Consider the following 13,627-nt stretch of genomic DNA (forward strand, 5'->3'; position numbering starts at 1 on the left):
CATCATGACATTAGCCTGTGTTGCCCGGGCAACACATACTACAGTGGTCTATGATGTATCTGTTTTCAATCGTTAAAATAAACATTCCTCACATATACATTTTCGTGATATGATTTATTCTGACATTAGTAAACGATTTGTTGGTGAAATTACCATTACCTGTGGTTTCAAACCAGTGTAGCTCACTGCAACGCTGTAGCCTACCCGAGACACTAGTGTGAGTAGCTAACAAAAACTCCTCAGCTGTTCAAGTCAAACGGTGACAGAACATGTTCGGCACTCCCCTTACTCAAAAGTCTTTCAATAGTTGAAACAATCTGACTACTAACCTGAACTTCATTGCCACAGCCTAAACTTTGTCAATCTGTTCATGAAAATAATTAATTTCAGCCTAAACCGTACAACGGAACGTTAAATCGAATTCAACCAACGCAATCGCTACCAAGACGAACACAGCAGTAGTCTAGTACTGTACTGTAGTAGTAGAATTTACCGGGGCAGCTTCTCCACACAGGGCTATATCGCATTTTGCGTTGTTACTGACAATGATCGCTACCAGTGAGCTTTTTATGAATGAGCGATTTTCCACTAAATAAATGTCAAGCTTATTTACGTTTTTGGGGGCATATTTTCAGTTAGCAGATGGTACTGTTTGAATCGCGATTCTATCTTCTGCTGGTAAAGTCGTAGAATAATCTTCAAAGGGGGTTCTTTATTAATGAATGAATGCAATATGAGTAGGCTAAATGCCTGAAAATATCACGAGAAGGGACAACTTAAAAGGACGTTTAAGTCATATAGATTAGGTCAATTTTTACACCGGTCTGCCAAATGTATTCGTTTTGATTCAGCCTGTCAGCTGCCTCTTGCAGGGGAAATGAGAAGATTTCATTCGACACTTCACTCGTATTTTGAGTTGTAAATGAGCAGCAACAAAAGATGCTTTTAAATCTATGTAATCTTTATAAATAATAAGTAGGCCCGATGCATTTTTATATAAAATATACAGACCCCTGTGCAACCGACGCAAGCAAGCACACCCTACAATTTCCCCAGAAATTGTATCCTCTCTAGTTGTCAGTAACAACGCAAAATGTGATATAGCCCTGTGTAGAGAAGCTGCCCCGGTAAATTATACTACTACAGTACAGTACTAGACTACTGCTGTGTTCGTCTTGGTAGCGATTGTGTTGGTTGAATTCGATTTAACGTTCCGTTGTACGGTTTTGGCTGAAATTATTTTCATGAACAGATTGACAAAGTTTAGGCTGTGGCAATGAAGTTCAGGTTAGTAGTCAGATTCACCTATTGAAAGACTTTTGATTTAAGTAAGGGGAGTGCCGAACATGTTCTGTCGCCGTTTGACTTCCTAAACAGCTGTGTAGATGTTTTTGTAATGTGTTGCGTAAGCTACTGCGTTGCAGTGAGCAACACTGGTTTGAAACCACAGGTAATGATAATTTCACTAACAAATCGTTTACTTCTAATGTAATGTCATAATAAATCCTACAACGAAAATGTATTTGTGAGGAATGTTTATTTTAACGATTGAAAACAGATGCGTCATAGACCACTGTAGCATGTATTGCCGGGCAACAGAGGTCATGCTAATGCTTCAGTGAAATAGTAGACTACCGTTTCCGAAAGTAGATGTGGGCCTACTTCCTTAATAATATCAGCTATTATTGTACATTACATTTCACAATTGTGTTTCACATCACAAAGTAAAACTAGAGAGGGTACAATTTCTGGGGAAATTGTAGGGTGTGCTTAATTGCTTGCGTCGGTTGCAGGTGGGTCCGTCCTCTAAGTTTTCCCCTGATATTTTCAAGCATTTAGCCCATTGCATATTTCATTAAGAACACCCTTTGAAACTGCTGCGAACCCCCTTTGAAACAAGCTACTGTAACAACGTTGTCACTGGCAGTATATTTCAGATGGAATCGCGATTCAAACAGTACCGCCTGCTACTGAAAATATGCCCCCCAAAACGTAAATAATAAGTTTGACATTAATGTAGAGGGAAATGGCTAATTCAAAATAAGTTTGCTAGAGGCACGCTAGCTGCTGTTACTCCACATTTCACTGATTGTTTGAAAGCGCCGGTTCTGGACCGAATTTTCACTCCCCCGCAGAATCCCACTCCCCTACCCGTGAACGCGCACTGCCTTCCTAGCGTATTGCTAGTTGTAGTTTGACGAACCGAGGCGATTTTTACAAGCCTAGGTTCCCTCGTCTTAGGCTTTGAGGAAACTGTCATTAGGCTATGTAATTCATGTTTCATCAAAATATAAGTTGTGTTGTGCTGCACTTTAGAGCCTATACGATTAGTATGTCGTGCTACTCGTAAAATCCGAATGATTGTCTCAAGAAAATAGACGTACTTTGGAGCTGCACTTGAAAAACGAAGTTGATGTCTATGTTGTGCTACACTGTACGTCCTATTATCGGAATGAGGGTAATATGTGAATTATGTTGTAGTTGCGACTGCTGTAGGTAAAAGCGAGCATCGTTCTTTGTATTCATTTGTACGAATCACTTTTAGTAGAACCATTCACTTCTGATTCTTGATTATGTTGTACTTGCTGTTATAGGTCTACTTACTAAATGCACTATATGCCAATTCATTGGCATATAATCGTCTGGTAAATGAGTACATTATTTTACAAATGTAGGCTATATAAAAAGGCCCCTGCTCACAGGTCCCTCCTACCAGAATTCTACTTCTATTTCCCTCTCAGTAAACTACTTGCCACACAACTGTTGTGTTTACAATCATATCCATTTTATAGATCCTGCTTCCCACTACCTAGTTTGCTGCCTCATTAATTAAATTAAATAGATGATTCAAATAGCAATTGGTTTTTAGGATTGTTAAATTGGTGAGGTAGCATGCGAGATAAAGAGAACTCATACACATTAGCCTACTGCAATGCATACAAGGTGAAAATAATGGGGCATTTAGTTGTATTAAACATGGATAAACACAGCTGTATTTGAACATTTCAGGGAATTCAGTTTTATTATACTGTTTCTAAAATGCATTGTGAAATGCATTGTAGTGCAAATGCTATGGAAGCAAATCGTTACCAAAATTCAAATGCAAATGCATTTCCAGAAATGCATTTGCATTTTAAGAATGTGGCTGCACTATTTGACTCATAAATGAAATTAGTAATCAATCATCCTATTTGCATTTTAATTTTCTTCTTCAAGAGTGCTCAATCTTTCACTTAATTAAAATGAATTTGACATTTAATTTTCAAAACATGCCCCAGGAAATAGATACCAAAATTCAATTTGAAATGTAAAATTTGAAAATTCAAATGCATTTCCAGAAATGAGGATTTACTTCCACGTGGCCGGGGCCCGGGGCAGCCACGTTCTTAAAATGAAAATGCATGTCTGGAAATGCATTTGAATTTGAATTGTGGTCACGATTTTTCAGCCACGTTCTTGAAAATGAAAACGCATTTCTGAAAATGCATTTGAATTTGAATTGTGGTCACAATTTTGCAGCCACGTTCTTAAAATTAAAATGCATTTCTGGAAATGCATTTTAATTTTCACATTTTACATTTCAAATTGAATTTTGGTAACGATTTGCTTCCATAAAACGTGACGTTTCACAACTGATTACGTAGGATAATGTCTGCGGATTGAAAAACATCTGATTGCTGTTCTGCTACAGGGCAAACTGTGAACTCCTTAATGGAGAAAGTGTTTGTAATTTCACTAACAGAGTTACAAAATTAATCTGAGTTGTGGGTTTTATAAGAAGCCTATTATCAATCTGCAGATTAGAGAGAATGTTTAAATAACACAACGACTTAAAATGAAGTCTCTGAGGATAGGACGGTGTTGATAGTGAATAGAGAAAACAAATATTACATGATTTACAGCCAAATAGGGTTTGTCAGGAATCAAAGAGCATTCCTCTTTACAGAATCTCTCCAGATACGCCAGGGCCCTACTCTCTTGTGCACTCATCTTCAGCTCAGCCCACAGGTTTGCAATAGGGTTAAATACATATTGCCTTTGTGTCTATCTATATAGGCTACAATATTTTACTGCTCGTGAATTCCTAAATATTACTGTGTATTTGTATTTTTTTTTAACACATCGTTCACTTATATTTGCCAATGTGTTGCCAGTAATTCTGGAGTTGGCTGTATGAACAGGTGATAAGGAAATGGCTATTGTGATCAGCATAAGCACATAGGAAATGTATTTTCTTCCACCCCCTATATACCTGAAATGTTCAAATAGAGCTGTGTTCATGTATGTTTAATACAACTTAATGCCCCATTATTTTCACCTTGTATGCATTGCAGTAGGCTACCGTGTATGAGTTCTCTTTATCTCACACGCTACCTCACCAATTTAACAATCCTAAAAACCAACTGCTACTCTAATCAACTATTTAATGATGCAGCAATTCAGTATTTCTTTTCAACTTACTGGGGGAGTAGGATTTTGGCAACACTGTTTTTCATCAGAATCAGAAAGGGTTTTAATTGCCATGAAAGTTTGCATAGACAAGGAATTTACTTTGGCAGGAATCAGAAGAATCAGAATCAGAATGGGATTTATTCGCCATGAAAGTTTGCACAGACAAGGAATTTGCTTTGGCAGGAAGGTGCATACAATAAACATATAGGGACCCCAAATTTAAATATGTGGACTATCTACACTAAGGGTACACAAACTAGCAGTACTAAGTGGGATTAGAATTGAATTAAATGTACAATAAAATAAAATATAAGTTGCCGTAAATTACAATATAAAAATACAAATATTACAAAAAATACAAATGTACAAGATACAATTTTGTAATGCAGTGCAAAAAGCAGTGTGTTTTAAGAAGACGTCATTAGAGTCAGTGTGGTCCCTTGGCTTTGTTGAAGAGGCCAACAGCGGAAGGGAAGAAACTGTTTTTGTGGCGTGAGGTATTGGTCCTGATGGACCGCAGCCTTCTGCTGGAGGGGAGTGACTGAAACAGGGAGTGTCCAGGGTGGGAGGAGTCGGCCACAATCTTCCTCGCTCGCCTCAGGGTCCTCGAGGTGTGCAGGTCCTCGAGGGTAGGCAGATTGCAGCCAATCACCTTCTCAGCAGTGCGGATGATACGCTGCCGCCTGCTCTTGTCCTTGGCAGTGGCAGAAGCGTACCAGACGGTGATGGAGGAGGTGAGGATGGACTCGATGACGGCTGAGTAGAAGTGCACCATCATTGTCTTTGGCAGGTTGAACTTTTTCAGCTGCCGAAGGAAGTAAATCCTCTGTTGTGCTTTCTTGATGAGGGAGCTGATGTTCAGTTCCCACTTGAGGTCCTGGGAGAGGATAGTGCCCAGGAAGCGGAAGGACTCCACAGTGTTGACTGGGGAGTCGCACAGGGTGATGGGGGTGTATTGTTCCTGAAGTCCACAACCATCTCCACTGTCTTAAGAGCATTGAGCTCTAAGTTGTTCTGGCTGCACCAGGTCACCAGGTTGTCAGGTTGTAATCAGACTCGTCCCTGTCAGAGATGAGCCCAATGAGGGTGGTGTCGTCCGCCAACTTCGAGTTTGACGGATGGATGACTGGAAGTGCAGCTGTTGGTGTACATTTACATTTAGTCATTTAGCAGACGCTCTTATCCAGAGCGACTTACAGTAAGTACAAGGACATTCTCCCCGAAGCAAGTAGGGTGAAGTGCCTTGCCCAAGGACACAACGTCATTTGGCACAGCTGGGAATCGAACTGGCAACCTTCAGATTACTAGCCCGACTCCCTCACCGCTCAGCCACCTGACTCCCTAGGGAGAGTACAGGGAGAAGAGCAGAAGGGAAAGGACGCAGCCCTGAGGAGATCCGGTGCTGATGGGCCGGGAGTCAGAGACTTGTGTTCCCAGCTTAACGCACTGCTTCCTGTCAGACGGAAGTCTGTGATCCATCTGCAGGTGGAGTCAGGCACATTCAGCTGGGAGAGTGCTTGAGGGTGGCAGGAGAGACAGAGTCCGGCCCAGCTGCTTTGCGGGGGTTCTGCCTCTTGAAAAGTCTGTTAACTTCACCCTCCTGAATGGAGAAAGTTGTCACTGTAGAGGGGGTGAGGGAGGAGGCCTCGTGGGTGGGAAGGGGTAGTTCAGGACAGTCCAATTGTCTTTCAAATCTACAGTAGAACTCATTCAGGTCGTTGGCCAGGCGGGAGTCGTTAGTGGAGTGGGGGGCTCTGGGCTTGTAGTTGGTAATCTGCCTGAGCCCTCTCCAGACAGAAGCAGAGTCGTTAGTAGAGAACTGACGCTTCAGTCTCTCTGAGTACAGTCGTTTAGCTTCTCTCACCGCCTTGCTAAACCTTTTCTTCGAGTCCTTGAATCTGTCTCTATCCCCACTCTGAAATGCTTCCTCCTTCTCTGACCTCAACCTTCTGAGCTCTGCTGAGAACCAGGGCTTGTCATTGTTGAAGTTCACCCAGGGTGACAACCAATAAATGACCATTTCAAATAATACAAACTGTCATGATACATTATTTTAATGCAGGAATTTCTTTTAAAATAGTATCTGCTGGTTTACATGCACTAACATGAGAATATGATACGTGTTTGCAGTGGACGTATTTAGGCCAGGGAATTGGCTATAAAATGTTGAGCAACCCCCCCCCCCCCCCCCCCCCTCCCAGTTTAAATGAACGAATGACTCGAAAAAAGATTAGTTCATTTTGCTGAACAAGATACAAAGAACCGAATCAGTAAAATGATCCGAACTTCCCATCACTAGGTCAAACTCGTTTGACATCACCTTCATGCGAACCATTGTTGTCTTGTATGCTTTGATACCGGCAACGACACGTGACGCTAAGAGAACGTGGACTTCACTACGGGTGGGTAAATGCATCAAAAATATGTATTATTATTATTATTTATTTTTTTCTCCCGTGCCGGGGCCCCCTAGTGGCCGGGGCCCGGGGCAGCAGCCCCTCCTGCCCATTGCACAAACGCGGCCCTGCCTTTACTGTATTTAAATGTGAGTTCCTGCCAATATCGAACTAACAATGAGTCATTACCGTATTTTCTATTGCAACAGCTATATTGTAGTTATTCTGCATCTATGTCAGTATTATTATCACATTGTTTTTGAGTTGGTGAAATGTATGTATTCTATTTACAAGTTACGTAAAGCTATTTACATAGTATTTACTTATGATATTTGTATGCTGTAACTTTGTAGCCTTCATTTGCATAATTGTGTCAGGCAGAGTTTCTGGGCACATGTACAGCGTGTGTCTCTGTAAGGTTAAGAGGTCATGTAGCAAGGCTCCCTCTGAGCAGAATATAGCATGCAGTCCATACAGTGGGGAGACAGTGAGGAAAATCATGTACAAATAAGGCTTATGTGATTAACGACCACTTCACCTGCTGAACGTTCTAGTGTATCAGTGTACTGACCACTGAAGACCCGTTAAGGAAGCGATTCTGTGCATTCTATGTTTGAACATGTCCAGATACTGTATTTAAGCACTCTTGTAAGAGAGAGTCTTCACTCATGCTAGCCACTCTGTTGTGGATTGGTGGCATGATCCGACGTCGAGCTAATAAAACCGAGTCAACCCTTTTTATAATTGTCGTGACTCCTTCCGGCCTGCCTTCTCCAGAATTTACATCTTATCAGTGTCCCATTCAAACAACATTCAGTAATTGCCATGTTTTTGTATTGTTTCAGTTTTACAAAATAAATTCTATCAGAAGAATGAAGGTTTGTTAGATATATGTCGCCTTGTGTACGCACACACATGAGGACAGAATGTCTATTGTGTTCCTTATCCCCTTTCTTAGGAGAGGGATTTCCCCAATTCTATCAACACTTTAACAAGCTGATTTAAGCACACACACCTGTGCAGACAGCAAACAAAGTCATGATAGCTATTAAATACTTGTACCTTTTAAATGGATACAAATATGCTTATGAACACTTCTGAAATAGCATGCTACACCAAGCTATAACCAATATTCCCCAAAACATGACACAAGCTGTCACATCACCTTAAAAACACACCATGAGTATTTTATAACTACATTAAAGTTCATTGTTATAATTTTTGTTTTATGAATTATTACACACTAATACAATTTACTATTGGTGTACCGGACCGTAGTTGATCCGTACGGATCACCCCCCACGGTTCGGCACGCATGTGAACTGCGGCTCAATTTAAAACCACAAAAATACAGATTTACTGCCGCTGTTAATATTATAAGTAATAATTCCCTAAATGTCGATACAGAGTTGCAGTGAAAAGAGACTACACAGATGTGTGCTGTGTTTTTGTTGTCTGAAGCACTAAAAGTGATATTGATTATTACTAAGCGCTAATCGGATGCGACCACCTACAGAAGGCCCTACATGCATATGGACCGACCAAGCAACAGAGCAAGTTAATCTCAGTAAAAAAACTTGCTTTGCAAAAACACTAATAAGCAAAAGCAGTGATAGTCATGGCTGGCAGAGGAGTGTAAAAACTTGAAAAGCTTACGCATCATTTAAGTCACATGATGATTATTATCAATTATTATCAATAATACAATTAAAACAAATGAAGAGCAGTAATATTTTCCGATGCGTGATCATCCATGACTCAAAACTGCGGTTCGGATCAAGAGTTTTGCGATCCGTTGCACCACTACATTGGTGGTAGCAATGCTATTGAAAATCGTTTGGAAAATTCCCCAAAAATTGACATAAACTTTACAAAGATTTCACAGGAATTTCCCATCCATTTGTAAACCCATCTTTAGGCCCCTGTGTTGCTGTTCAGGTATCTGGAGCTGGACAGGTGGACAGGTGGAGAGATTGACATTGGTTGGCGTTCTAGATTGCCTGTCAGAGGGCATATTGGATTCTAAGTGCGGTTGAGGAGTTATGTATCTGTATCTATGTATATGTGTAAAATAATAGATTAAATAAATGTAAAGCTGATTTGAATGAAACTGAGTGAAGTATACTTGGGAATTTCTTTAGAGAAAGTGCCAAGTGGAGAAGAGCAGAGCAAGAGATGCAGCTGTCTTTAGAGCTTTCATTCTCTCAATAAAAGCCACCCCCCCCCCACACACACACACAGACACACACAACATATATATAAGTGTGAAACATATCAATAGCTTCTGCTCTTTACAACGTGGGGACTCAAGGATTTGGTGTTTGGTGAACGGAAAGGAATTATGGAAAAAAAATGTGGGTGACAAAGAGAGGAAAGTGTAAGAAGAGGGAAAGTGGGGAAAAAAGGAAGGGAGGAAGAATGATAGGGTAAAAACAAAGGTTAACAAGAGGAAGAGGGAGAGCCGTTATATTGTTAAATAAAATGTTAATCAAAAGACAACACTTATACACTGAAAATACATTGTGATACCTATTGTGAAAACATTGTAAGGATTGCTATTTAATTAAATGGTAATAGGTTTTACTGGTACAGTAATACAGTAGTGTAACAAGGCACAGTGTGGGGAGTTTAAGGGGTAAGCGGATGTTATAAAGGGGCAGTTGAAGGTTGCATTCCCAAAACAAGTTGTTGTTAACAAGATGTTAACATCCACTTACCCCTGGAGAGCCCAAGCTCCCCCATACCAAGTTTTTTTGTTTTTTTTTGTTGAACAACATGTATAATACTGCTAAACTGTAATGAAGTGTAACTATAAAGCCTTTGCTATGTTGTTACTAAAGTTGCTATGTAGTTACATGGTAGTTAATGTAACCATGCCTTTTTCTACTTTTTTTGCTATCAAGCTACAAGCAATACCCAAGAATGTATTAGAAATAACATACATATATATTATAATTCTTATTTACATATGTATTCTCTTCTTTGACACTCCAAATTAAGCTTTGTTGTATCATGTTTTCTTTAATATTCTAGAGACTTCTCCAGTCTCTCGTCCAGAGCTTCCTCTGCAGAGATGGGACAACCTGCCAGAAGGACACACATCTCTGCAGTACTCCATTAAAGGAGACATGACATGCTGTTTTTGGATGCTTTTACATAGGCCTTAGTGGTCCCCTAATACTGTATCAGAAGTCTGTTTCCCGAAATTCAGCCTTGGTGCAGAATTACAGCCACTACTAGCAGTCCCACAAGGAGCTTTCCGCAGAACGCGCTGTTTTGGTGTCTGTAGCTTTAAATGCTAATGAGGAGCGGAGGGGCGTCACCATGCGCTAATGTTTACAATGGATGTATCGCAATGGCTGTAGCCCCGTTGCTGTAAGATGCCTCGAATTTTCCCATTCTCATCTGATAACCCTGGTTTGCAGAGGTACACACTTTCCCCTCAATGAGGGGAAAGGCGGATATCGCGCGCGCCATAACACCAACAGCAGAACGGTTATCCAAATAACAAAGAAGTGTACAACACTCACGTTACAGCATGTGTATTCACACACATACTTGATGCTATCTACCTTTCCATTAGCGACAGTAACTCAGCTGTTAGCTGCAGAGCTAATGTTACAGCCACATTCTAAGGGTAGCAAGCTAGGTAACCATATACAGTAAAGATACAAAATGATACAGCGTTAGTTAACTTACTTGTCCGAGGTTAGTAGCTGGACGAAGGAGAGTTAGTACTGATCCAGAATTTAATTTCAGCAAGGCCAGTTTTGTATTAGCTCAAGTTGAGGAAACAGTCGTGGCTGAAGTGTTTGGCGCAGACATACAAAACAAATGCGCCTACAACAGAAGTTGTGTAGGCGCATTTCCAGAGATGTAAAAATATTTTTGTTTTCCTTTGTACATCCAAACTGAGCAAATGTAATGCTTTGTTCGTTTGCAAGCCATGATGTCTCTCGAGGATAAAAACACTTGCACGGTCGTAGCTCAGTTTCTTATGGGTGGGCCAGATTCTCTGGGCGGGCAGAGCAGAGAGAGGGGAGGTAACCTTCCTCCTTGTGATGTAACAAAGAGGAGATTTTCAAACAGAGCAATTGAGCTTTAATTTTCTGAAAGGCGGAGAAGAACACCCAGGGCTTGGTTTACACCGATCGAAAATTCTAGCCACTGGGGGACCAAAGGCAGGCTAGGGGAACTCATATTAATGTTAAATAACCTCCTAAAGTGAAGTTTTCATGTCATGTCACCTTTAATCTGCCTTTTGCGGTTTTGACAGAAGCCACTACTGAGTATAAGGCACATGACCGAGAGCTTGACAAAATTAATTGAATACACCAAAGCACACTGGTACACCGGTATAGAATATCAATGGAGAGACCTGATCCAGTTCAGTGAATCTCTACATCAATTGGGAGGATTGAAGGGATGACTGGGAGAAACTGCCCAAGTCCAGGTGTGAAAAGATGATAGTATATACTGTAGTATATAAAGGTAAATTAATTACAATCTAATATAAAATAGGTGTATATGTCTGCCTTGACCATTTGTTTGTGTTCCTCAGTCCATCAACTCACCCCCTCCACACACACACACACAGATATAAACAAACAAACCCAGACCTCACCTTTGGCCCATGGGGTTGTAGATCTCATTGCTCTGGCAGCCACTAATGGTGATGGGGTCAAAGTACTGGAAGGAACGTAAGCCCACACCGGAGATTGCCACCAGCGATGAACGGAACATGACCAGGATTGCCTTGGTGTGGTAGAATGCCATGCTCAGGTCGTGGTTTACAGGTATCACCAGTGGATTTGTCCGACAACTCAAACGCCAGTCGCCTGTGTGTGTGTATGGAGGGGAGGTGGATGAGGGATGAGGGGAAGAGTGTGAGAAGTACCGAGAAATAAACCAAGGATTTAAGAAACAGAGATAATGAGACTTAACAAATAAAATAAACATTTAATGGATTGTTATCCACCCACCCAAGCTGTGGATGGCTTCTTTAGTGTCCACCAGCTGGATGGTGACATTACACTGGGTCTGGTCTACATAGCCAGTACCATCAGCTGCCAGGTGAATGATGACTGCTGCAGCCACCATGGGGTGGGAGAAGTAAGCCTAGAGAGATGGAGTGACGAAGGTTGAAAGACAGTGGAGTGATAGATGGAGTGAAAGAAAGAGAGAAAATTAATACATTTTAGTTGCATCTTCTCCAATCCTTAAGTAAATCTGCTAAACAAAAAAGACGTTGGCGTATATATTCAGGTACAATTTTTCATCAGTGTTTATTTGTGAAGTGATACATGAACATGGCCAATAAGGATGTGATATACCCTTTACAGTGATATGTCAAAGTACCTCAAAAATGCACTCACGTTACAAATTAAAAAGTATTTTACCACTAAGGCCAAAAAGAGCCAGAAATAAAATAAACACTTTTGCAAAGATTTGTAAGAACCAATACCAGGACTGATATATTTAGCTGCGCATGAATATTAACCTCATGGGATTAACCCAAAAAACGGAGTTACTCTTTAAAGGGTGTGAACTTTGCTCCCATTGGCTTTACCTTGAGCCAGTAATGAGGGTATGAGGAGGAATGCTGGGCCTCTTCACATGGGAACCAGGCATACTGTGAGACCCCATCAGACAGGTCAAATACCTTGGACTGACATGTCTGATCAGAGAGAGGAGATGGATAGAAAGGAAGATACCATAGGGAGAAACAGAGACAATGAGGAGAGAAGAGGGGGGGGGGGGGGGTCAGCATCAGAATGTCAAAAAGGCTTTAACAGTTTTTTTACTTATGTCAAATAATTACCTTTTGTGCAACTACCCATTGCCTTGAAAACTAGCTTGGGAAACACATTTTCAGGAAGTGCTATACACAATGCAAAGCCGTAGGAAATGGGTTTGGCAGATTTTTCAGAAAACCATAGAACTGCTTAAATGCTTCTGTTTATCAGAATCAGAATTTGTTTTTAATGCACAAACACGGAATTTACTGTGGCAGGAAGGTGCATACAATAAACATAGACAGATTTTAATTTTAAAAAGTAGAATGGATAAATAAAATAAAAAAGTCTAATATTAAAGAGCTAAACAATATGTAAGATATAAAATGTAAAAAAAAAACAAAAAACAAAGGGCAGCATAGTGCAATATGACTTGTGCAAATAGGTGGTGGATGGACTTATAAATAATAGATAAAAAGTGTTATGTCAGTGTGAATCCCTGGCCTTGTTGAAGAGGCCAGCAGCGGATGGGAAGAAACTGTTCTTATGGCGTTAAGTTTTGGTCCTTATGGACCGCAGTCTTCCTGCTGGAGGGGAGTAGGTGGAACCGAGAGTGTCCAGCTACTCCGCTCACTCTCATTTTACATTTAAGTCTTCACATAGGCTTTCCAACCATTTTCCTTGTCATCCTTAGTTGTCAACTCGCTGATCGTTGTTTTGGGTAAAACTTCTAATTAGATTTTTGTGTGTATTAGTATTTAATGTTTCCAGTTTTATCTCTTAATTCTTGGGGTTCACACAGTTGTTTGTGTCTTATTTGAAAACTATAAGGCTAAGATGAGTAAGACACCCCAGTGCATTAAACATTTTCATCACATATAGGCTTACCTCTGGTAATTCACCAGGTCAGTCTGTGTCTGTCTTTGTCTTTGTATTAAAATACACTGTTTATTTAACCAATCTTTCAATCAATATATTTGTTTATGATGTTTTATTTTTTGGCACTCACTGCTAGTAGTTCAACTTTGCCTTTGGAGTGTGTCT

At 40.5% G+C, this 13,627-nt stretch overlaps 1 protein-coding gene across 1 annotated transcript in view; it reads right to left on the minus strand.

Annotated features, from left to right (window-relative positions):
* Nucleotides 1–13,627, minus strand: part of LOC136964282 (pappalysin-1-like) — a 316,793-nt gene that overhangs the window by 118,255 nt on the left and 184,911 nt on the right. Inside the window, exons 11-13 of the mRNA XM_067258338.1 lie at nt 12,418–12,525; nt 11,831–11,966; nt 11,473–11,686 (exon numbers count right to left, since the gene is read on the minus strand). Of these exons, the coding sequence (XP_067114439.1) occupies nt 11,473–11,686; nt 11,831–11,966; nt 12,418–12,525 (458 nt within the window). The remainder of the gene's footprint in view (nt 1–11,472; nt 11,687–11,830; nt 11,967–12,417; nt 12,526–13,627) is intronic.

Source organism: Osmerus mordax, chromosome 20 (genome assembly GCF_038355195.1).
Source record: "Osmerus mordax isolate fOsmMor3 chromosome 20, fOsmMor3.pri, whole genome shotgun sequence".
NCBI lineage: Eukaryota > Metazoa > Chordata > Actinopteri > Osmeriformes > Osmeridae > Osmerus > Osmerus mordax.